General features: G+C 42.1%; 1 protein-coding gene across 2 annotated transcripts in view; it reads left to right on the forward strand.

Annotated features, from left to right (window-relative positions):
• The window catches only part of DPYSL2 (dihydropyrimidinase like 2), a 422,636-nt gene that overhangs the window by 216,801 nt on the left and 178,808 nt on the right, over positions 1-27,027 (forward strand). For both annotated transcript variants that reach the window (XM_078666613.1, XM_078666614.1), the window contains exon 3: positions 21,251-21,435. In XM_078666613.1, coding sequence (XP_078522739.1) covers positions 21,251-21,435 — 185 coding nt within the window. The remainder of the gene's footprint in view (positions 1-21,250; positions 21,436-27,027) is intronic.

The raw sequence follows: 27,027 nt of genomic DNA on the forward strand, positions 1-27,027 counted from the left end.
TCATGAAGTAAAACACGTCTGCGTACATTGCAATGGATTCATTTGCTACGGAGAAAGAAGCATCACTCTGATCAACAGAGCTATTGACTATCATATGCAAGTTTGTACGAAACGCCCCAAATAATAAATACTTTTTTTTTGTTTTGTTGCTCCTGTTGAGCCCTTTACAATGAATCGTTTTCATTGCCCCCTGCAAGAAAACCCCCCAAAAATATAAAACTGTTCAGAAAAATTCAAAAAAAGTAAAAAAATGTTCAGAAAAATAAAAAAAATATAAAACAACAAAAACAATTTAAAAAAAAGTTCTTTTCAGAACTACCTCCCCGTTATTAAAAAATTGGTACAATATTTGGAACTGTGCCAACCTCTATTTCTCGTAGTTCGCTTCCCAGTTCGCTCGCCGGTACGCGAACCGGAAGTGAACCAAAAAAAAAAAAAAAAAAAAAAACAGTAAGTATAAGGGAAGGAAACAGACACTTATGTTAAAAGAAAGACAGCTATAGGGGAGTAAACTAGAGATACTATTACCCGTAATCCACTGCTGATGATGTCACATATTACATCATTCATGACATGCTCAGTGACATCATCAGCAGAGGATTGCGGGTTTTTTGGCAACGTGCCTTATCCACGGTTTAATAACGCTGCCTTTTGCTTTATATAAGTTTTCAAATTGTATGAAATATATACCAATAGGTCGTTATGAACCTTTAGGTAGTGCTTTTCTTCATGAGGTCTGGTCGCTTCCATACACATACAGATGTTTCAAAGATGATCAAGAAGTTTATCTGAATGGAGAGGAATGCACTGAGACGCCAGATCATTCACTAATGTGTAGGCACATACAGTTACACGGTTCATGCAACAAACACCGACCAAATATGGCTTGCGTGTTGCAAGGCACGCCAGTTCCTGCTATCATCCCCACGTTCAAGTTGTTGGAAAATGGTAGTTATTTGATGCTCATTTGATGAAGATTGTTCTGGGTTAATTAAAAGTATTCCTTTTATCGTAACAGTAAGTGAACGGGTTATTTGCTGCAGAAATGTTCTATTTCCTCCCACACATGAACATAGGGAGTTTTCAATCTGGCCACAAATACCAACCTTGGGAGCACATTTCAACGGCATGGCAAGAATAAGAGCTCTTTTGCCTCAGAGAGAGGTGGCCTTGAGTTCGGCCCGTGAAACTTTCGTGCTTCACATAGCGAACACCCGTACAGAGGTGCAGACCCTTTTAAATACTGATTCGCCTTTGCATTTCAGCGACATGGTTCGGACTATCTTTGACGCGTCCTCCACAAAGGCCCTGGCGCACTTTTTTAAAGTTGTTACCAGTGGTCTCGTGACTTCATTTGAGAAAATCTTTGGAGTCATCCCTGCTTTCTTTCATTCTATTTTTTCCACTCTGCTTCGTGGATTCCCATTTTTACTTGCATTACCAGCGGACGCTCTTGTGCTTTTTCACATTTTTAAATATGGATGTCCCTCCTGTGCAAGCTCCCGCCCTGCAGCTGCTGACACTGTTCCGCAATCGCATGCTAGAATAATATGGCACAATGCCGTTGGCGATATTAAGCACGGCATATGGATTATCTTTTCGATTCTCCTACTTCACCTGTGTCCAGCCTGTATTTCACTGCCTGACCTGTGATTTCGATTGGGCCATTGATTTGTGTCTCTGTGGACCGGTTTCTCCTGACGTCGACTTTAATCAGCTGATGACTCCTATCATTACTCACGAGTTGGTTTGTCCTGGCGAAAGGATTATGGCTGTGGCATTGATGCATGGACTAATTGGTCCCTGGAATTTACTGGCGGCAACACAGTCTTTCTTGGAACAGAGCTTTCTTGAAAACCCACCGAGCTGTCCTCTGATGGTGATAGAGGATCCGGTGCTGGGAGAGCACGTATGTTCTTTTCCGCTTTTAAATTGGATGGCTGAACTCTTTTCGGATGAAGACGGTGACTTCCTATTGGAGGCTGTTGCAGCTTATTTTGCATACACAGTTATGTCATAGACCTTTTTCATGTTTGATATGCTGAGTACTAGCATTTCATTGACAATTCATTGACTTATTTGTCAAGTTTTTATTATTTAGCTTGCCTATTGGCTTAAGACTCGATAAAGTACTTGGCTGTTTTATTTTTCTTTAGCATTAAATTTTCCTAGTTTTTAATGTTTTACCTTGCGGACCGTCCACATATAAAGTTGCAATCTGCTCTCATGAGATGGCACTTCTATTATCTTATTCAGTTCGTTTCCGGATCATGGGGAGGTGTCATCTAGGTCCTGGATATCTTTACACCGTGTTAAGTTAGCATGGGCTCATTACCGGTTTAAACGCCATTTTTCCTTTTTTGCAACTTCTGCACACGACACTTAGTTGTTGCTTTAGCTTTCAACCTAGTAGTTCATCGTGGTTTACATGAGAATAATATGTTATTGCTCTACTATCTGCTTTGCTTGTTAAACTATATCTGTACAGCGAGTGCTGAAGTTTCAAGAACAACACGATACAGAATTGTTATGAGGTCTGATCTCCACGACTTCATACTCATAACATAAGTGCAGCTTCTGCCAATTCTGGGCATGAGGCGGGTTTTATATTGCTTTGCCGAACACACATACACAACAGTTGATGCGGTTCACATGAAGAGAGAGCTGGTGTATGCTGATGTGATTCCTTCAAATCTAAGACACTAAAGTATGGGCACGCCCTAAACCAACACAAACAGACCTTCTTAGCAAATAATATAATATGTGTATTAGGGAGGGTGAGATATAAGCGGCCGTGGAGGGAGTTACGGTGGGGCAGGGAGGCGGGGAGGGGGAGGGGCAGGGTGGAGCCCTCTCCACTCTGCCCCTCCCCCTCCCCGCCTCCCTGCCCCACCGTAACTCCCTCCACGGCCCGTGGCTGCTTATAAGTGTTGCTAACTCTTATTCATTTACAGCATGTTAACATACTGTCACCATTCGCTTTTTATGTACTAGTAACTATGCTGGTAATTTTGCTACTGATAATATGTGTACTTGTATTATCTAAGATACTACGCCTGAGAAGACGGCATTAGTAAATAAACATTTCAAATACACATGTGTTCTTCTTAACTCCATGTTCTGGTTTCTAAGAAATATATAACGACCGACTGTTCATGAGTTCCACGTATCCTGAGGTACTATAAGTTCATATTCTGGATTGTCTAAACATTGAGAGTTTGTTATATCCAATGTGACACTGTACCTAGCTTGCTAAGGGGTTTTTGATTACTAAGGTGAGTTTTGGGACACCCTAATTCGCCGAGGTTCCAATCCTCTGTCCACAGTTCTGTGTGAGAACAGAAACCCTGCGACAGGGGCACCCCCGACCCTTGCTGGAGCTTCATCACACTTGCGATACAACTCCAGCAATGCGCCACCTTTACGGCACAGATACATCACGCATCTGTGCTGTTTTTGCCCCATGATGCGCCGCATTGTAAATGCAGCACACCATAGGTGACGGAACAGCGGCACAGAATGACTAACACATCCCTGGTGATGCGCCAGTCATCATAAATCTATCCCTATGCTTCTTATCTTGTTAGAGATGAACCGCCATATGTATCATCAAAGTTTTTTGCATTTCCTAAATAGCGAACTTTAAGGAATAAATAGCGATTCTTTACCATTCCTAGTTTGCGATGAGCTATTTGCTAATTACAAATTACCCATTCATTTCCTTCATTTCCATAGGGCGGTTGGACTCACTTTTAGCTCGAACGGCTGAATGGATTTCCACGAAACTTGGCAAAATTGTAGGGACTGGTAGCCCGATGTGCCTTTGCTATGTCAAGATATATGCTCCAGTGGTTTTTACGAAAATTAACTTTGAAAAATATATATTGGGCTACATTGGCCTATATATATGTTGGTGCCAAATGTAGCCCAATGTAGCCCAATGAAGCCCAATGTAGCCCAATGTAGCCCAAAGATGGCCGCCAGAGACAAAAAAAACAAATGTAGCCCAAATATCAGCCAGATGTAGCCCAACTATAGCCCAGTGACAGAATGACCAATCAGCTTCGCAAACCTCCGTTACGCGAAGCGGAGCGCTGTTACAGATATATATCTTTTTTTGAACGTTAATTTCTCAAAATCCACTGGAGCACATATATTGAGACCTAGCAAAGGCACATCGGGCTACCAGTCCCTAATATTTTACCAAGTTTCGTGCAAATCCATTCAGCCGTTTTATTATTATTATTTTTTTTTTTTGCCCCGCGGGGCCCTTTTAAAACCTCCACATCAAACCTAGGGGGTCAGCGAGGATCTACTATGCCCCCTTATGGTCATTTGCCCCTTCGCTTTGGCCTCCTCTTGTCTCTCGATCCTACCGAGAGACAAGATGGCGGCCGCTACGGACTGTTTGGAATGTTTACAGACGCCGGAGAACCAATCAGCTTCGCTTCACAAAGCTCCGTTGCGCGAAAAGTACGCGTACTGGAGCGCTGCCCGGTCCGCTGTTACAGATATATATCTTTTTTTAAACGTTAATTTCTCAAAATCCACTGTAGCACATATATTGAGACCTACAAAAGGCACATCGGGCTACCAGTCCCTACAATTTTGCCAAGTTTCGTGCAAATCCATTCAGCCGTTCGGGCTAAAAGTGAGGCCAACCGCCCTATGGAAAACTCAATGTTAAAAACACGTTTTGGGACCCCCCCTTTTTTCTCGACCCCCCCCCCCTGGACGAACCCCCCCCCCCCAATTTTCAGGGGCTGCTCAGAAACAAAATGTGCCATTTTCCTGAAAATTTCAGCCAATTCCGTCCACAAACGCCAAAGTTATTAGACATAGAATTTTCAAAAATCCCATAGAGAAAAAATCCTAACTATATATACCTACTGGCGACCGCCAGTAGGTAATATAAATAAATATATATATATATATATATATATATATATATATATATATATATATATATATTTGCACCCACAATGATGTACCTTGACTTTAGACGTGAAACGCCTAACCATTTCACTTCAGATTTTGTCATCCAAGGTGATTTAAGGGCAGGCTAATGCAGAACTCAGAATTGCATTGGTTATGTAATGCACTATTTGTAAAGTGCTGTGTAATGGGAACTCTCAGGATTGCCTATTGGCCAACTTATCTCGGTTGACTGGTCGCATGTTAGAACCGTAGAACTCTTCTAATAAAACCCTTCACCTGTGGTACAAATTCACTATGTTAGATGTGCCAGGTGGTAGAGCTTATGGCCTTGCTGCAGTTTTCTCTAGTAATTTTAGTTGTCTGGTGCCAGTGCAAAAAGAGAAATATTTGGCTGCACCACACATTTCCTGTAAAATACACTATTTTTCTCTCCTCCAACAGACTAGCCAACACATCCAGACCCAGATTGCAATGTCAATGTGAACATTCTCTGGTAGGGTCTATTGCTCGGAAGCGGGCTAATTCACAAACATCAGGGGATGCTCCTCCACCAGATAAGGAACCTAAGTTACTAGGCTCTTCTGGCAAGCGCTTAGCTGCTCAAGCTGCAAATCAATTGTGCATTGCAAATACACAGGGCCTTTTAGCCACATATGACAGGGCACAAAGGAATGAAATGGAAATGGAATAATTATTTTAATGACTCCATGATGAGCAGAAAGCTATGGCGCAGGACCAGGTAAATAATAGTAAGCTAATTTCAAATTCCTCCATAAGGTCTGCTCTAGATTCTGCTGCTAACGTGGCTAGAGAGGTCAACACTAGTATTTTGCTTAAGAGACATGCTTGGTTACAGATCTCTGGGTTTAAGCCTGAGGTCCAGCAATCCATTCTTTACACACCATTGGACAAAAAACCTCTTTTTGGTTCTGACGTAGATCAGGCATTAGAAAAAATGAAAAAGAACCCTGAAGTGGCTAAGTCCATGGGAGCACTCCAGTCACCATCAAACAGATCGTTCCTTTAACTGAGGGGAGTCCAAAACCACATCCTCAGACCAGAATACCTCAACCTTTAAAGGTAATAACCAGTCCTCTTCCCCCAGAGGCTTTTTTCAAAGAGGTTATAGCAGAAACACACCTCGTTACTCCACTTCCCCTAACAAACAGTGACTTGCCCACGCTCCCCCCCCCCCGACTATACCACACCTGTCCGGGTAAGACTTCAACAGTTTCTCCCCATTTGGCAGTCTATAACAACAGAAAAATGGGTGGTTGGAATTATCCAACATGGTAATTGCCTGGAGCTTACCAGCAATCCACCAAATATTCCACCTCGATCTCTCAAATTGTCTCCAGAACACCTACAGTTGCTCAAACAGGAAGTGCAATCCCTCTTACTGAAAGGAGCTATAGAGCCGGTTCCAACACAGTACCAGGGCTCAGGGGTTTACTCTCTGTATATTCTCATTCCCAAAATAGACGGTTTCCTAAGACCTCTTCTGGATCTCAGAGAGTTAAATCATTATATACTGTCAGAACACTTTCACTTGGTGACCCTTCAACAGGTATTTCCACTTTTACAGAAGGCAGATTTTATGTCTACTATGGACTTAAAAGATGCATATTTTCATGTTCCAATTCATCTAGCTCATCGCAAATACCTCATATTTGTGATAGCAGGCAAACATTACCAATTCAAAGTACTTCCCTTCGGAGTGACTCCAGCGCCTAGAGTATTTACCAAATGTCTGGCAGTAGTCACGGCTCATCTCAGAAGATCGCATATTCACGTCTTCCCCTATCTAGGTGAATGGCTCATCAAAGCGATTATCAAAATTGGCTACAACACACACAGATCACAATAGACCTACTCCATCAACTAAGCTTCACGGGCAATGCACAAAAATATCACCTGCATCCGTCACAGATGCAGTCTTACCTAGGAGTCTCTCTAGACAGTCAAAGCTCTAGCCTCTCCCAATGTAGCTAGAATTCACAATATTCAGGCTATGATACTACAGTTTCAGTCCAACCAAGCCTCATCAGCCGGAGTGTTCATGCAACTGCTGGGAATTATGGCGTCTTGTATCACAATCGTAACCCCTGCAAAACTTCACGTGTTCCCTACAAGAGTGCTTGGCACGTCAGTAGAATCAGTCGCAGGGTCAATTAACCGATCTAGTATTGGTAGATGACCGTACCCATCGCACTTTGCAGTGGTGGAACCCACCAAAAGTATTAAAAGGACGGCTTTTCATTGACCCTCTTCCACAGTTCCTGCTCACAGCAGACTCATCTATGACCGGTTGGGGTGCTCTTCTCCAAGATTACACAATACAACGTCTGTGGAGCAACAAGCAAAACATCCATCAACTATCAAGCGTTTCAAACTCACCTCTTAGGCAAAACTGTCCTAGTCTGAACAGACAACATGACAGCAATGCATTATGTACAAAAGCAGGGAGGGACACTCTCTCCAACTGTCAAGACTCGCTCAAGCGATTTGCAATTTGGCGATCCATCACAAGATTGATCTTCTGGCAGAACACCTCCCTGGAGTAAACAATCAAAATGCCGACCTTCTCAGCAGAAGGAGACCGCAAATTCACAAGTGGGAACTTCATCCCCAAGTTGTCCTTCCATACTTTCAACAATGGGGATTCCCACAAATAGACTTGTTCACCACAGCAGAAAACGCAAAATGCCCAATCTTCGGCCCCAGATTCCCATACCCGCTCTCAAAGGGCAATGCCCTATGGATGAACTAGTCTGGGATATTTGCCTATGCTTGACCGCCTCTCCCACTCATTCTGTGTCAGGTTTGGCACCTCAGGCAAACATCCCTCACACTAATTGTAGTAGCTCCCACATGGGCCCATCAACCATGGTACACCACCTTGTTGGAGCTGTCTCTAGTTCCACATCAAAATCTGCTCCTCACCTCCAGGCTCCTCGCACAGAACCATGGAGAAATCAGACATCCTAATCCCAAAGAACTGAACTTAGTGATCTGGCTCCTGAAGTCCTAGAGTTTGGTTATTTAAATTTACCACCGCACTGTATGAAAATTCTAAAAGAAGCAAGAAGGCCTACCACCAGAGCTTGTTATGCAGTGAAGTGGAAAAGATTTGTTATATACTGCAATAACAACAAAATCAATCCTTTAGATGCTTCTATACAAAACATCTGTTACCTGTTGCACTTACAGCAAACTGTACTAGCTTATACATCTGTTCATTTGCACTTTGCAGCAGTAGTTGCGTATGTGCAGAACAGGCAACACCTGTCACTATTCAGAATTTCAGTAATGAAAGCTTTCATGGAGGGATTGAAAAGAGTAATGCCACCAAGGATTCCTTCTGTGCCAGTATGGAATCTCAACATTGTTCTCACAAGGCCCATGGGTCCACCTTTTGAACCATTGCACAAGCGCCCTTTGCAATTTCTCTCATGGAAGGTTGCTTTCCTCATTGCAATCAAATCACTGAGGAGAGTTGGTTAGCTACAGGCATTAACTTTAGAAGAACCCTTCTTTCAGATATACAAAGAATGGTAGTTCTACGCATCAACCCTAAATCCCTTCCCAAAATAGTATCTGCTTTTCATATAAACCAATCGGTTGAGTTACCAGTTTTTTTTCCTCAACCTGATTCTGTAGCAGAACGCGCTCTTCACATGCTTGACGTTTGAAGAGCTTTATTCTATTACATAGATAGGACAAAAGACTTTCGCAAATCAAAACAATTTTTTCCATTTGCTCTACCTCACAAAGGCAATTACATCTCTAAATCTAGTATTGCAAGATGGATTGTTAAATGCATTCAAACATGCTACGCTAAAGCTAAAAGAACTTTATCCATACCCCCTAGAGCATATTCCACTTGTAAAATAAGGCCTCTGTTGTCTTTTTAGGTAACATTCCTCTAGCTGACATATGTAAGGCAGTTACATGGTCTACACCGTACACATTTACCAAACACTATTGCGTAGGTGTGTTAGCACGTCAACAAGCTAATGTTAGCCAAGCAGTACTTAAAACACTATTTTAAAGAACTGCAACATCTACAGGTTAGCCACCGCTTTGGAAGTATATTGCTTTGTAGTCTATGCAAAGCATGTGTATCTACAGCACACCCGCCTCAAATGGATAATGTTACTTACCCAGTAAGCATCTGTTCTTGGCATGTGAGCTGTAGATTCACCTGCCTCCCCGGGTACCTGTAGTTGTTGCAGCTCTTTATTGTACATTTATACGCATGGACATCTCTATACTACACTTACTCCATTTTCACCCTCTTGCGGGAAAACAATCTAACAATGGAGTTGATGCCCATGCACACTATTACCGAAAGGAGGAGCCACCTTACCTTGTGACTAGGAAAGACTTCTTAGAAGAAAAACAACTTGCAAATATCCAGACCCAACACTAGATGTCAGGAGTGTGCAAAGCATGTGAATCTACAGCTCTACATGGGAAGAACAGATGCTTACTGGGTAAGTAACATTATCCTTCCAGTCTTCGGTTATTACACTTTGTCAGAGGAGTTTGTGTGAGATTGTGTAACATTCACTTACTGAAACCCTCCTTAGATAGGTTTTACTCATTTTCAGAGAGCCCTTTGTTTTTGTACAAAGTTGTAAGAAAAGGTCAGACCTTCCCACCTGGGTCACATAACATGATTTTCAATTGGCCTCTCTTAAAAAAGACAGTTGAGTGTATCTTTTCTGAACTGACACAGGAACTGATGGTTGCCTCCATGTTCTATTGCTACTGGGCTTTTCTGGTCAGCCTCCCAGGCAGTTGGACACTTTGTACATAGCGGACACGTATTTTCTCATAAGTCTATAAATTGAAAGACTTTACACTTTATCATTGCGACTCCCAAGTGCCAACAGGATATTCATGCCTAAATATATTGTCCCTCAGTTACTTAGGAAATGTATTTCTGTTCTGATGATGACCCTTTGATTTATCCTGTTGGGGTGAAATGTTGAGTATACATGTGGCCTATGTGAATTTTTTCACACACTCTTCACCTGTTTGTCCAGTTGGGAGCGAGATGATATTTTGCGAAAGAATGGTTGTTGCACAGGCATGTCTTGCGTGCATCTGCAGTAGTAAATTGTACCATTTTTTCTTCTTTCTCTTGCATTGAATACAATAAGAACTCTATTTTTATCTGTGTGTTTTGATTTTGATGTGTTCAATTACTGAAAAAAATGACTTATAGAGATATACAAGATTTTATCATTTTATAATAGGGTGTTTGTTTTTAATGTGGTAATTTGTAGTTTATTGTTGTATAATTCATTTTGTATTGTGTTGTAAATATAGCCACGTGAGTCTAAGTAATATTGAATTTGGGTTACAAGTTGTTTATGTTCACAATTGCAGTATAGATGTGAAGTCTATTATATTATACGTAACGCAAAATTTGACAGAGGATGAACCGGTATTCTTTTATATTGCACATACATCTGCAAGCAGTGACCTAACAAAGGTTGAAGGCAATTGCATTGCTAACCGTTTGAGTGTTTCCACATATAAATTGTCTATAGAAGTGACTTCCTGGTTACGATCTAAAGCTTAACCCCTCAACATTGTGAATAATGTTCAGCTGTGTAAGTAGAATGCCTGTGGGTTGCTCCTCTTGTTACAAATAACCTTATCTGTTTTGCCACTGGTGACCACACATGTAACATCACGACTAAAACCACCATTGACATCACTGAAGCAAGTCAACACACCATAATTCATTAGTCTTTTCCTGGACCAGAACAGACCCTGTACTGAAAACCAATATCTGGAGAGTTGATGGCTTGATCTTTGGCTGTGGCCAGTTGATTCTGGGCACAGATGCCGGTCTTCATCCAGTGTCTGTGTGCAGCAACACATATCCAACAATGCACAAAAGGCTCAGAGTTCTGAGCCAGGCCTTTAACCTGTCTCTGATCTCAGCATCTCTTTTCTTTGAAGCAACTGGGCTCATCATTTGGTCATGGCTAGTAGACTTTTAAGAACGGGAACTCCCCACAACCAGTCCCTGCAAACAGCAAATGCTCCCCTACTATGGTAAATATTTGGCCATCCCCAACTGTCTCTGGGTGGACTATTGCTCAGCGCTCCAATCTCATAGCCTGCTGAGCATGACCAAAGGCCAGGCCTTCTAGCTTCTGAACATTCATCAAACAAATTCATGCGAAAACTACTAGGTTAAAAACATGTACCAGAGCAGCTTCTATTAAATCATCAAGGATATTAATGGATATGTGATGCCATTCGTACCGGCCTGTTATCAGACATCTTCAGGGCAGCTACGTGGTCAAATCCACACCTTTACAAAGCAGTACATTTTGGATATTTTGGCTTGTCATCGGGCTATGGTTGGCCAAACATTGTTAAGGACATTGTTCCGAAGATCTGTATGATCCGCCCGCTAGCCACAGCTTAGAAGGAAACTACTTTACAGTCTATACTGTTCATTGGTCTCTACAGCCACACATGCTACTATTGGAAAATGGTATTTACCCCTGTAAGTATGCATTAGTAGCGTGTATTGATGCATAATCACACGCACTCACCTTCCTCCTTAGAAGCAGGCAATGATGGCACATGTTCACTTTTTCTCACATTTTTTTTTATTTTTCTACCAGTTTTCATTGTGCACAGTAGTCCTACACAACTCTCCACTTTTATTTCTCACCTGCTGAATGAAAAACAGCCTAGTCTGATGGGCAGTAAAAATTTTGGTGTTTGCAAACTCTTTTTGAAGCATGCGAATAACATACTGAATGATGTAAGAAAATCCACCTATACATATTTGGTCACAACCCCACAGTTTGTGACGAGTTAATGAACTTACTATTCGGTTGTATATAAAATAGGTGCAAGCGAAGCTGTTGTTTAAATTGCCATTTTTGCTAAAATCTCAATCTAATGAATTGGCTAATGCTAGATATATGGAAACTAAATAGCAGACATTTGTCTCTGCAACTACCACGGTAAGTGTCATTCGGTCCATCTGTTTTAGCACCATCTCTCTCCTCCCTAAACTTACTTTCTCTTGACTGATCTGGTTGAAGTTTTCAGGTATCAGCCAAGTGTGAATTACATCTTTTGTTTTGGAATGTGTTGTTCGAATTTTTCAGATGGCACCATAGTCATGGGGTACTCCACTTTTCATTGACTACAGGGGCAATACATATAGATAATACATTCTCCAACTCTTTCCCTGCTCTACCTTATATGGATGGATGGATAGATAGATGGATGGATGGTTTCAGTGAAAAATACCAAAAGTTAAAGTAGCGTTAGTTAGGTGAAAATGTCAGTCAAAACTTACCATTTTAAATGTCCAAAACCACTGAATTGACCAGTTATAGTTATCTCGGATACCTGTAACATGTGCCCTAACGTAGCTATAACTAATCAGGCCATGAATACAACTTCCCAAGGATAGCCAACCTCCTGCTGCGCATGGCCAACGCTTCACTGGTGGCAGCATAAACCAGCAATTTGATTATTTTTAATAATAAGGAAAAGGGTGGGCAGCCCCCCCCCCAATAAAAAAGCAGTGCAGGTCCTGAGGACCCAATCATCGGGGCCTTTCCTTTTATTTAAGGGTAGTGGAGCGGGCAGCCCCCCTCCTCAAGCTACTGTGGGGCTCAGGGACCCCATCACAAGGGCCTTTATATTTTGGTACGGAGAGGGGTGTGTGCGGTCGCCTTCCCAGAGCCACTGTGGGCTCCGGAGACTCCATTCCCCCGGAACCTTATTTTTTGTATTAAAGGGAGGGGGGCACACGGCCCAGCAGACTCCCTGCATGCACCCGTCCTGGGTGCTGTAGGAGCCCACATTGCTCTCATCTAGCAGGAGCAGTCGTTTGTGTTTGCTCTAACCGGACGGCAAATTGAAGCTTTCCCTGCATGCAAGAGTGTGGGCAGGGAAACAAAAGTCTGCTCCCACCCAGCTGGAGCATTTTTCAAGCTCCCCTAAACAGGAGTGGACGAAGGCATGTCTGCTCCCACTACGCGCTGAATGCAGATAGGTCGTCAAGTGGTTGTCAACATTTGAAACCAGGAAGTGTTGGCAGCCATTTTGTGCTTTGGTAGAAGCTAGGAACTAGAAATTAGTGGAACAAGTATTTAAAACGTATGAAGGGGGCAGGTAAGAAATATGTTGACCCTCTAGACCTGCTTAGGGGGACCCACAAGGACCCCTAGGGCCCAAAAAAAAAATATTGTTTAAAATGAGAAATGTGCGCTGGGTGCATGGATGCGCCGTAAAAAATATAAAAACGAAGCGCGGGCTCCTGTGCTTGTTTAAAAATTAGCCAGCTGGGAAGGAGAAATCCCGGTGTCTTAAATACTGCATTTGAAGAGGGGGCAGAGAAAAAAGGGGGGGTCCCAAAACGTGTTTTCCCCATGCAATTTTCTATAGGAATCGTTCATCATGGCTACAGCCCGAACGGTTGAACGGAATTATACTAAATTTGGCAAACAGGTAGTCCTCTGTTCAGACTCATGCCTTTTGCTTAAATGGTGTAAATACGTTCATTAGTTTCTGAGAAAATTACAAGTAAAAGTACATATATATCTACGGCCTCGGTGGATGCGCGCACACTAAGCGCACCTTCCCGATCATGCGCTGAATGCTGATTGGCTGCCGAGTGGTTGTCATCATTCGAAACCAGGAAGTGTTGGCAGCCATTTTGTGCCTCGGTAGAAGCGAGGGTCTAGAAATTAGTGGAACAAGTGTTCAAAATGTATGAAGGGGCAGGTAAGAAATATTTTGATCCTCTAGACCTGGTCAGGGGGGTCCCACAGGGATCCCTAAGGCCCCCAAAATTGGTTTTTGTTTTTTTTTTTAAACGGAGAATTGTGCGCTGGGTGCATGGATGGGCCGTAAAAAATAAATAAAAACGAAGCGTGGGTTCCTGTGGTTGTTTAAAAATTAGCTACCTGGGAGGGCCAAATCCCGGGGTCTAAAATATTACATTGATGGGGGTCTAGAGCAGAGCTTTCCAAAGTGTGTGCCGGGACACCTTACTGTGTCGCCTCCACTCTGTGGGTGTGTCGCGTGACAATGACCCCCCCCTCGTGTGTGGCAGCCCGGGCTCAGACAGCTCCCGGGCACACACACAGCCGCATCCGAGCACTTCACAGGTCATTAAAAGACCATGTGCTTGTTAAAGAGGCTTTGTTGATGTTTCACCCCTTCTAAGAGCCCCTGCAGCGCCACCCTACCTACTGCTAAATGTTTCAGCCCACCCCCCCTGAAATGTGGCTCTAGTTGCGCCTCTGCGCAGGGGGGGGGCTGCTGCTGTTAATCTGCTCTGTAGCGCCTCCCTCCACCCTGGGCCCAGCAGGCACCAGTCTCGCCTGCCAAGCACCAGCCTTAGCCAGGGGCACCGGCTGCTGCGAACATGATTCCTGCTCCTTGACCTTGTCGGACACCTGGCAGTGGCAGCTTCCGAGCAGTTTCGAAAGGAGTCTCTGCTTGGCGCACTGGTTCAAGGCGCTGCATCTTCGTAATTAGAAAACTCAGGCGTTAGCAGAGAGGTGGGGACTCTGTCCATTGTATTTGTCTATTTTGTTCATTTCATTTCTCAGTAGTTGCATTTAATAATAATATCACAACCAACGGCTCCCTGTAATGCACAAACAGCAGAGGCAATGCTTTTCCAGGGGCTGCTCACGCGAGAAGTTCCTGAGAGAAGGGGAACGGCGAAAGGGTGCCACAGAGATATGGGGGGGGGGGAGGGGGTGGGGGGGACAGAGATAGAGGGAGTGATAGAGAGCGAGAGAGCGGGGAGAGACAGAGAGAGAGATACTGAAGGATGGAGAGAGAGAGATAAAGAGAGATACAGAGAGAGGAGGGATAGAGAGGGGGAGAGAGACTGAAGGATGGAGAGAGAGGGCGAGAGAGATACTGAGGGAGAGAGAGAGAGAGAAAGAGGGGGAGAGAGACTGCAGGGAGAGGGAGAGGAAGAGGAGTGAGAGTGAGAGTGAGACGGAGAGGAGTGAGAGAGAGAGGAAGAGGAGGGAGAGAGAGGAAGAGGAGGGAGAGAGAGGAAGAGGAGGGGAGAGAGGAAGAGGAGGGAGAGAGGAAGAGGAGGGAGAAGAGGGAGAGAGGAAGAGGAGGAAGAGGAGGGAGAGAGGAAGAGGAGGGAGAGAGGAAGAGGAGGAAGAGAGGGAGAGAGAGAGGAAGAGGAGTGAGAGCGGGAGAGAAGTGAGAGGGAGACGGAGAGGAGAGAGAACCACCTGTAGGAGGTTCGGCTCGCTCGCTCGCTGCGCTCGCCCGCATTACCGTGTCACAAGATTAAGATTGTCGAAAAGGTGTGTCACCGCCGTGGAAAGTTTGGAAAGCTGTGGTCTAGAGGGACCCTGTTGCCCGGGGACCGCCATTGCTCGGTGCTACAAAATAACTGGGTGAGGGAGCTCAAAGGTGCGTGTAAGCCCCGGGGATTAGACCCCCCCCCCCCCACGGAACGGCTCCTGCTGTGTCTTTGGGTGTCTACCCCCGGGACACTGCTGTTTGCTATGGCACGGCGGGAGTCGAGGTTCCTGCTGTGTCATAGCAGGATTGAGGGCATATTAAGAAGTGCCATTTCGCCACAATTTTTTTTTAAACAGCCAAAAATACTGTGAAAATGATATCGCCTACTTACTAGGTGACGCTAAGATGCATTAATGCATGTTAGCAGCCGGTTTGCTAAGGGCTCGCTTTGTATCTCCAGTGAGTTGCAATGTAGGCGTTCTCAGTAGCAAGGTAGGTGTTTTTATGAGAATATTAAAAGGAAGAGGGAGGTATGACAATAGCGTTGTATTTACAAGGCGGCCCTGGATTTGAGGACGATAGGAAAACTCTCGCTAATTTGCGGTTTATGTCTGATCCTAACATCTGTTCTGAAGTAGACTTGAGCATGTTTAATATGCAAGGTGGATTGATATGTTAAGTGCACAGTCTTATATTAACAATGTTTTCACTTGCAAACATGAATTTTCGCTGTATTTCTCGTGATATTGGGGGCATATTTACAAGGACTGTGTTAAAAGTATCGCCGCTTTAGCGTTAGGACAGTGTCGTTAAATTTGTTGTGGTTTCCTGAAAGCGTAAGCAGAGTGGGCTGAACTGACGTATGCCAGTGCTGCACGAGGCTCTGAACCTTGATTCCGGAGCCATGGGCGTGGTTCCGTCGTGAGGTATATGAGAAATCAACTGATTCGGGTGTCTGTGTTGTAGTGCTGACGTCACCTGGGTCTTAAACGCAAATGTGTCATTATATCTGTAAAGTACCACAGCATGGTCGACATGGAAGGTACTGGGTATCACTGACCCTATATTCATCTATAGTTGCACACATGAAAGATGCTGGCCATAACGTATTTCTGCGAATATGAATGTTTGTTGTACATTCAGTGGAGTGTTGAAGCTGTAGTAATACAGGAGTATGAAAGCTTTAGGATGCAGTTTTTGGCACATGAAGGGCAGCTAACATATATACGTATGTGGTCATTGAGTTACACTGTCAAACTTGGTGCTGGAAATCAGTGTTCAAGCCTCTGAGTCGCGTCCACATCCTGTTATTGAAGAGAAATGACGTAATCTACGCGTGCCTGAAAAAGTACTGTAAATACGGTGCTCATGTAAATTGCTGATATAGTTTTGGGTCGACTACACGCTATATAAATACGCACACACTCCCTTTTTTCTCCGCAAACACTATTTTCTATTCAAATTTTTTTTAAACTGTTGCCCCAAATTCTTATTAATATAAGAGGGCATGATTTACTTTCAGATAAAGTAGAATAGAAGTGCTATTACAAGCACTCCCTCACTACTTCATCTTTCTTTTTTCAATTCAATTACTCTTTATGAAAACATTGTGACTGTTAAAAAGCATTTTTTTATTATTTAATTGACATTAATATTTTTTTTCATGTTTACTGCTTGCAACGATAAACCTCCAGTTCTTCATGAGTGAAAGCACGTCACACTACTACACAATATACATACTGATGGACCCATTTTCACTGTAGAAGAAAAAGAGAATTACTTAATCATTTTATTTTTTATTGTACATATTTCAAACCTTTTTTCTGCGTCTTCATAGTATTTTCAATTTGCGACGATAATACATGAACTGTTGCATCATTTTGTTTCTAAAGTACAATTATACTTTTACACACTACATTTAGAAATCATAATAATATACTTGCATTAGAAAAATATATAAAGCATAAACATATACTATTAATTTACCTCTTTAAAATTCTTTCCTCCTTCCGTCGACATACATCCAACTCCTCTGGAGGGGACATAATGTTTTATATATTACAATATATACATTAACTTTATGTTCCCTCTGAGGAAATGGACGATAAACTGAAGATGAATCTGACGATCGTAAACTTTATCTTGTTTGTAGTTTGGTCATCTGTAATTAAATCACAAAAACGAAAGTAATCATCCTACGGGTGTGGTTTATATACATTTTGGTTATTGAAGTCACTATGGAACGAATTTAGTGCTCCTCCCATTTTTTTGGTCCCGTTTTTCAGTTTACACGTGCTCACATTTCCTCTGTTTAACTTGCGCACATGTTTTTGTAAAAGTGAAACTTGTTAAACAGTTTTAGTTTCGTTTTATATCCTCATACGTATTCGCTCTTTCTTTTTCTTTTAATTCTTTCTTGCTTTTATTATAAGAGTATTAAAATAAATCCCCAACTTAAAATGCGCCACAGGGCATGTTTGCACAGTGGTGAAAAGAGGGGATGGTGTAGGAAAGTGGCTCTATATATATACTGGACCGAACTAAAATCAGCCGAACTATGAATTCCGATTTACTCACCTGTTATCAGGAGAGACCTCAGTGCTGCATCTTTGAGCCCAGTACTGATCCTGAAAAGTAATTCTAACCGTACTTACCATTAACTTGAATTTTCTTCCATAGGCTAACATTGACTGGTTTCAATTGGAATTTTTCTAAGTCTGGAGTTTTCGAGCTTTCAAATATTCACCTAAAATCAATTCCGATTTACTCACCTGTTATCAGGAGAGAACCAAGTGCTGCATCTTTTAGCCTAGCACTGCTCCTGAAAAGTAATTCTAAGCGTACTTACTAGTAACTTGTATTTCTTTCCATAGGAATCCATTGTCTGGTTTTCACAAGAATAGTTTCTAAGCGTCGATTTTCTCAAACTACAAATATTCCTTAAAAATAGCCTGTATAACTTAAACATATTCTTTAACTCTTTACAGGAGATGCACCAGTGCTAGATCCAGGATTCACCACTGAGTAAGAAAAAGTAATGATAACACTACTTACTTGCTAAGTGAATTTCCTCCCATAGGATAACATTGGTGATTTTATGTGAAAATGTTTCTAAGTGTCAACTTTTAAAATACAATAATATTCCTTAAAAATCACTACTGTAACCAAAACAATTTTACTCATCTCTTTACAGGAGTTGTCCCAGGACTGAATCTGGGATGCAGTCCTGTGGTTAGAAAAGTAATCTATAAAGTAACTAATTGCATTTAACTAGAAATTCACATTGAGCTCAATTTTGCATAGTGTTTGAAATTGTGTTGCCCATTGCAACAACTTTAACTACTGTACTTGAAAATCTATTGCTTATTTGCAAAGTATTTAAACTAAAGTAATACATTCTGAGAGTATATTTTGTAATGTAATGTATAATGTAATTATAATGTGTTTTAAAAAATAAAATATCTAAAAATAAATATTTTACAAAAGTAGTAAATCAGTATAAAAAAATAAATATGACAAATAATATAGTTAAAAATTGTCATTTAAAAAAACCTTTGCAATTCACTGAAAAAAACATAGGTTTCAGACATGTTATAGTTAGGAATTAGCATTTAAAAAACCTTAGAAATTCACTGAAAAAAACATAGGTTTTAGGGGTGTTATAGTGAGCTGGACATTTCACTCGTACAAAACCGTTGAAATTCCTCCGTTCTAGTTAGTTCTGCTAACTATAACTCGCATGCCCGCAATCCACTGCTAATGATGTCACATATTACATAATTCATGACATAGTCAGTGACGTCAAAGAAAGAACTTTGTATGAAACCCCCCAAAAAAAGCAGATGACAGCCAAATTTCTATTCGCTTCATCACTAGATATTTTCAAGGGTCACACAAAGTGGCTAAAATCCTGAGAAATCAATGGGACATTCTTACACAAGACCCAGTGTTAAGGAAAGAATTGGCCTCATCCAGTGATTACCCATCAAAGGAACACTTCTCTTAAAGACATGCTAGTACAAATGTTCTTAAAATCCAAGGAGGGCAAATGGCTACCACGACCAATGGGTTTTAAAACCTGTTGTTGCTGTAAAGCCTGTAAATTCAGCAGCAATGCGGAACAGGTGACACTAACTGGGATGTATAAAAACATGGAACTAAGTTGATCACTTGTAATACAGATTGTCATATATGCTATTATTTGCCCATGCAGAAAGTGGTATGTTGGATCTACCATTTTTCTGGTGAAGAAGTGCATCCTTGAGCATTGGCGAGCTATCACTAACAATGACACAACATGTAGCTCAGCAAGGCATTTTAAAGAGCCTGCATGTGGGTGAGTGGAAACTAACCAAATTCTTTGATCTGGATACTGTACCTAAATACCCTAGGGTTGGGAACAGATTGATCACCCTGAGAATTTTAGAATCTCGTTTTATTCTAGAAATAGGCAGCATGGCCCCCACAGGCATGTACATACATGGATGAGGAGTTATCCGTACATTTGTGATAATATAGATTGCCGGCTTTGGACTTTCTTATATGAAGATTCATATATATATAGTTCACAGTTGCCCAATGCGAGGCGCACTCCAGGTTGGTGAAATATGAAGAAGGGCGGATGCCCGAAACGCGTCCGGTAGCAGCAGACGCCGTCATGCCTGACACCCTTCTCCTGATCCTAATATTTCAACAACGTGGAGTGCGCCTCGCATTGGGCAACTGTGAACTTTAATATATATATAAATATATATATATATATATATATATATATATATATATATATATATATATCCGCCTATGTAGAGTGCACCCATGGCTAGTATCTGTATTGATAAACTAGCAGATAAGTTGGCATTCCAGTGAACTGTTGTATCGTCACCCATGTAGTAAAGTTCAGGCAAGTAGATTCCTTGCATTCACTTTCGTTAGTATGGAATATGGAGTCTGGATTCTTACTGGTAACTGAGAAATTTATATTTTGGAACAGCATAAAATAATTGGCGTGATTCTCATCCTTTGCCTGCATTTATAGTTTGTTTATTCCTAATTTTTGGGCATAACTACCCCACATAACCCTTTTGCATCATTCGGGGTTGCCGGTAATAGCATTGTCGAAGTTCAGTTTTTAAAGCCAGTAATTCATGCTGAATAACTTTTTTATTGTTGTGTGAGAATATGATCTTTTTTTAAATAATGTAAATCTCGGACACCATAACATAGCAGAAAATAACCTTCTCTGCTAACATTTGCTATTCCTCTGTATCAAGAGTACATCTTGAAGGACATTGTTTAATGGAGGCATGTACCGATCAGTCATCCCAAGAATAGACCAAACCTAAGCTCTCTGAGGAAACCGTAAATCAATTACAGAGCCATGCTGTGATATTTACTATAAAAAACTGTATTGTCGAAGTTTCTGCATAATTGGTAATACCTTGCCTCACATCTTCACATTAATGGAGTCTTCCTTTAACGGAGTAAGGGAAGCCTCTGACTCCAGATGCCGTTTATTTTTTATATTATCTAACTCGTACCCGCCAAATGGAAACTCTATTTTATCTCAGCCAATTTTTCCCATCATAGATGGCCAGTCGGCAATCTAGACTGTTCCAGTGAGGTGTTTTGCTTATTGTGACCTGTTTGCCTTTTCTACATTATTCATTTGTTTTTACGTCAACCAATGAGTTGCTTTTGTTTTAGGTTATACTATAAATATAAGTAAAGCTGTTCTGCATCTTGATAATGAACTCTGGATCCCTCAGACATCCTGAATTTTTTCAAATTTTTCATATTCTGCATGTTTGACAAAATCGTTTATCCTTTTTGAGAATCTTTAAGTTCCCATGGTTCCCGTTCACTTTGTTTAAACCTAGAGACCACTTCCAACATCTAATCTTTGCCAAACAAGTTGGTTGCCTTAGAGGTGATTGCACAGCGTTGTCTTAAGAACAGGCCATTCTTTTGAGGGGGCTTATTAACTATGTGCTGATGTGACTTAACTGGTCTGTTTCTCTTTTTTTTTAAATAGGCAAATAGGCGAGAACCTGATTGTACCGGGAGGTGTGAAGACTATTGAGGCACATGGGAGGATGGTGATCCCAGGTGGCATTGATGTCCACACTCGCTTTCAATTGCCAGACCAAGGAATAACATCAGCTGATGACTTTTTCCAGGGAACCAAGGCTGCCCTGGCTGGCGGCACCACCATGATCAGTAAGATAAAGACCCGCAGTATATATATATTTGTTTGTTTGTTGCCCATGTGTCTTTTCTGTGCGTCCAACCGATAGATCATTTTGGAAATGCATTTTCTAATCTCATCGTCCATTGTCAGAAATGTGGTTGACAACTCGGTGGTGAAACAATACAGAATTCCATTTTTTTCTGGATAGCTGCTATTAAATGTAAGAAGCCAGTACGGTGTTTATCATCACTGTTGAGAATCTCCCCTGGCATTGGATACGCAAATGTTCCTTCTTTGCTCTGATTTCACTTTCCTGCTCGTCTGTTTATTGATCTTCTAACAACACTATTACTGTTTAATTCACGCAGTCCTCTGTAAGAGCACTATGATGATCAGTGTTATGCTGCAGTTGCTAGTGGTCAGATAAACGATAAATGTAATCACTGTATCCCACCCTTGTATTTATCGTTGGATCTACAGATTGCTAAATCATAAGTATTCTTGTTTTGTGGAAGTTCCGTTCATACATACACCTTTACAGTCTCTCTGACATCTGGCCAACATAAGTGCAAGATCCAAGTCCAAAACATCTATGGATGGATATAGTTTTAATTACGATTAATCAATTCAGTGCCCCCAGCCATCTACTGACAGAGCTTAACATTCCTAAGTGTTCTGCATGTGCCATTTTAGTGTGGTTTGGCAAGCATGTCATTTTGCCCGGTGCCAGGGGGCAATTAACCAAGTAAAAACGTGTACGTTCTCACCTTTATGATTAATGCTTAAGGCATCTACCAGGTTGGTGACTTTTGGCTGAGAAATTGCGGATTTTTTTTTTAGATTTTGACAATTATCCTACAGAAAAGGTCTACCCGCTGTCTTCAAGGTAATAAATGTAACTCTTGATGATTAACTTCAGCTCATGGAGAACAGTGATCTAAAGCAGTACTCGGTCTTCAAACATGGCACCATCACCAAGTGTATCAAATTTAAGCTGGGTGTGGGTCCTTTTTGGAACAACTACTTTATTAACTTCTGCTCAGAAAGTTCTTTCTCATCAATTTGAATACAGCCTTAAACTCTCCAGTGGACTTATCCTAGTCGTCTGTACTTCTATCTTCATGGGTTAACATTTAGTTAAAAAAGTAGGTGAGGCCGCCTGTCATTTGCCTGTGCAAGAGCAGTAGGTTGATGTAACCAGACTTAAGTCTGAATAAAATGTATATATTTTTTTCAATGTCTCGTACAATGGAGCATTTCAGGGATTTTTGTTGTTTGTTGCGAAGAGCTCCAAAATGTAGCCTGGATCACCAATGATTTTACTTTGAGTACTGCCAGTATTCTAAAGCCATCGTCCGTACATTGTGGTCTTTAATGACTGTGAATGTGAGATGAGAGGTTTTTAATAAACGGGAATTAGTGGGTTCCTCACAATCACAGGAATGAGGACCACTGAAGATTAGAGATATGACCACTTCTGTTAATTTGATCTGCTTTCGTATTTGATCACTTCCAAACATTTGCTGTCCTCCGAGAACATCCCTGATGCATTGCTCTTTACTGTGGGGGAATCTCTGTTCTCAGAGTTGTTTACATGTCGGTATGATTGCCTCAATGTGATTTCAAAACTGTACTTGTGCCATTCATATTTCTAACATAAATTGGAAGCCGACCAGATGTTGCTGTCGTCACTTTTAAGAGCTTGCCTCACTGCTGTTAGTCGCTGAATGTTAGAACAACTTGAATTGCTGTGCTTTAGGGACAAGTGGGCCGCAAAATCCAGAATTTGCGCTTTTGAGTGATCTCCAATGTTCCCCCTGTGTGTGGCTGTGAAGGTTCTCAGCCCTCTCCAGCTAAGCTTACCTGCACCTAAGGCATTCAGTGAAATTACTATGCAAGTACCCAAGCAGAATGAGAGCAGTAATCCTTAATTCCTCTCGAGCCCCTTTATGCATCTCCCAATATATGCCGCCTGCTTCTAATTTTTTCACTGTTCTGCTTCCTTCCTGTCTACACTCTGCTCCCTCTTTTACACATTTCGCACTGTTCTGCTGTCCCGACTTTGCTCCTGTTTTTGCTTTCCTTTCTATCTTTTTACACCTCTCTCATGAGCCTGGTCCTCTGTCTGTCCAACCTCCTTTTCAAATGTGTTCCACTTTGTTGAACATCTCCCACTATCCTTTTCCTCTGCCTTGCACACTATCCTCTTCTCTCCTATTTCTCCTATCTGCATCCTTTCCCTCACCTTTTACTCATCGCTTTCTAGTCTGCACATTTCTTAGATGTAGTTCCCTCTTCTGTTCTTTCAGCTATCCTTTCCATCCCTTTTAAACGCCTCCCACCACCATGTGTCTATCCGGTACACACTGTCCTCCAACAAACTATATCACCTTTAGGGAATTTCGCAAATGTAGGGCTTGAATGGCATTGTGAACAAAAGTTGTCTAGGTAGGGACTGTTCAGGATCCATCCTCATTCAGGGTTTGGCTTCTTAGCTGCCAGAGTGCAATCATAACAACATGTACGGGACTTCCAAAGTAGGCAGCACAAAGGCAGCAATGACCAAGATTTGTAATTCTCACTCAGGAAAACTGTGAGCTTCAGTTTTGAGGTATAGGGGAGGCAATGTGGGCTAAAGTTTCCTGCTCCAATTGGAACATCTGCTGAGAGGCCTGCCTGTGTCCTCTCTCCCAGGAACACAGGGGCATCAGTGGGCAAAGGGGCAGATAATGTATGCCATAGCTGCTTACCCCATGTTTCTATTGCTGAGAGAGTCACACCTGCACCTCCACCTGGCTGGGTCATTGTAGAACCTGCTCGTCCAGCCACACAGGATCATTTTAAGAACCCATGTCCCCACCCAAACACAGCTGTGGAAGAGGAACACTGACCTGGTTGCATGGTTGTTTTGCAATGTATTGTAGAATATATATAGCGCTTCATACCTCTGGCAAGGTTGCAAAGATCTCCTGTTTTCAGTGAGTTCATCTTTTGAAGTACATGATTAAATAAGGTATAAGAAATAGTTTGGCCTAAGTATTCAGTGAGGTGCTTGAGATTTTTAGACCTGCTTTAAACGTGATACAAAAGATGCCACTGTGCATAAGCAGGAGGTTATGCAGGGGTGGGAGTTGTATCAAGCACTGATTATACTACAGTACGAACTCCACAACAATGTAGATAGAATCCTTGTAATATATATGGTATGGTAGTTTGGTGGTAGTGTAAATGAGAAGCAGGGGTGGTTCCTCCATTTGAGCAGAGTGTCACCCCACAAGCCCCAGACCTGAAAAAAAAACAGTAATAAAGCTTATTACCGTTTTTTTCCCCCACCAAACCATCCTGAACTAATTGTCAGGACAGGGCGTGGGGCAGCAAAAAAGTTGTGCTGTGTTCTTGGGACGGCCAGCCAGATCACACTTTAAAGTTCTGTAACCTTGCTGTCTTAGACAGCTGGGTTGGAGGTAGCGCAGGCCTCCAGTGCTCGTAGAAGTGCAAGGAGAGCCTACTCTATCCAATCGTGGTGCTTCTTTCAGGTTGTGAAAGCAGCGCTAGGATTGGGGTAGTGCAGTTGCCTGCATCAGGAACTTCCTGGAAGACACCAGAGGGAGAAGGACAACATGCTGCAATGGCAAGTGAATTAATTATATATTTTTTTTTATCCGTGACCACCACCCCGCCCACCACCGCAGTACAGGTACAAGCCAGCCACCACTGATCAGAAGCATGCAAAACACATATACATATGAAGAAAAGTATTAACATGTAAGCAAAAAAAAAAGGCCATGCTAACTAAAAATCTTTAAAATGCTGAAATTGTGGTAGCATTGTCACATCCATGAAGTGTGAGAATCCCTCCTCGAGATGTAATGAGCTCACTTAAAAAGTAAAGGGATGAACACACAATTCTACAACCCTGGATGTACCGTGCTTATCATTTATTAGGCACCACTCACAGAACTAGGTGTTTCCACACTATTCTTGCTGCTTTGGTGAAGTGCAAATAAACATTTCTTCAAATGTCCACACTTATGATCACATTTAATGGAAACATCCGTGAGTAACATGTTGTACAAAGGTGGCACATTCCTTTCCATGAGAACACATATTGCTTTGTAATACTTGCAAAGAAATGTAGTGAACATGCAGGGAACAGCAAATGGAGAAAAAAATACAGTGCTGCTACAATAGTTTACCAATGCAGATGCTGGGCCTTAACCTTCAATTGCACCTTCCACTGCCGAACTAACTATTTTTTGTACTTTTTAGGTTTCACCTGCACAGCGCCTGCGTTGTGGTTGAGAAATCTATTGTTTTATTATGAACTTAAAAGGGACTTGCATCCTGCCTCCTCTTGTGGCTTTTTATTGTTTCAAGTGTGTGCCACTTTCCTCCCTTTCTATTGGCTGTAGCATATTTTCCTATTGCTTGTTTCTCCTCTGCTTTTTTGCCTTTTACCTTTGCAGCATGTTTATCTAATAATTTATCACCATGAGAGATTAAGTGATTTGCATAGAATCACAAGATGTTGCGTGGCACTGCCGAGACACGAACTGGGATCCCCAACTCTCGAGTCAGCAGCTCTGGCTGCTGCGCTACATCCTCTCAAACGGTGTTATCGGTCAAGGAGCTCTTTCCTTCTCCCTGAGGATGATTGATGAAAACAGCTCTTTATTCATTACTTAGTCGAAACCGATGCATTACCAATGCCTTTTAAGTACGTACCACTGGCCAGTTTCATGGCTTTCAAAACTGGGTTGATATTCCATGTAAGGTCAGTGGTGCATTCATGGTGCATCAACGGAAGCAGATACAGTCTCCGATGTGGATGTCCTTACACAAATCACCCATATCCAGAAAAGTGTGCCGCTGCCCCTGGAAACCACATGATATACAGAATTGCATTGGAATTTAGATGACGCTTAGCATACATTCTGTGAGGGCTTAAGCACTATGTAGCTTAACGCTTAATTTCTGACCACCTCCAGTGTTCGTTTCAGACACACTGTGTGAGATGGGCCTCCTGCTTATAACAGACAGAAAGACTTTGTTTCAATTCTAAAGTGCTCCAATAGCAGCCTCTTGTTTTGTCTTTGGTAAAGAAAAAAAGCCCAGGTTCTATCATTGACAAACCTGAGCCTGCCCAAATCTATATGTAACATTCGCGAAGGAATCCCTTTTCCTCGCTACCGTCTTACAGTGTCACCAGCTGAGTGAGAAAGGGGGCGGGGGCGGGGGGAGTGAGGCAGAGAGTGAATATCACATTGATCCCAACTTTTACCTTTTTACTGCAGATAGCAACGTGCACGCTTCCAGTAATCGTGTTCCGGAAGCTTGCAAGCATGCAGGGAACCGTGCCTGCACTCAAGTGTTGCTTCCGCCAGTCAAAGTACCCTGTTTTCAAGTCATCTGCTTTTAATTTTTTAGGTAGTCGCAAAACCTGTTTTGCTGATTTAAAGATTTCTTAGAGCCCTACCGTTTCCCCTCACCCCTCCTCTGTACCCACCCTCTGTACCCACCCTCCCACTGAAAGCACGGTTACCTCGGACAGCTTCAAATTACGAATCACCTTGACCATCGGTAAGTATCTTGAAATGCTAGTTTGGGAATGTGACGGAGAT

The sequence above is a fragment of the Lissotriton helveticus genome, chromosome 11 (assembly GCF_964261635.1).
Source record: "Lissotriton helveticus chromosome 11, aLisHel1.1, whole genome shotgun sequence".
NCBI classification, from domain to species: Eukaryota; Metazoa; Chordata; class Amphibia; order Caudata; family Salamandridae; genus Lissotriton; species Lissotriton helveticus.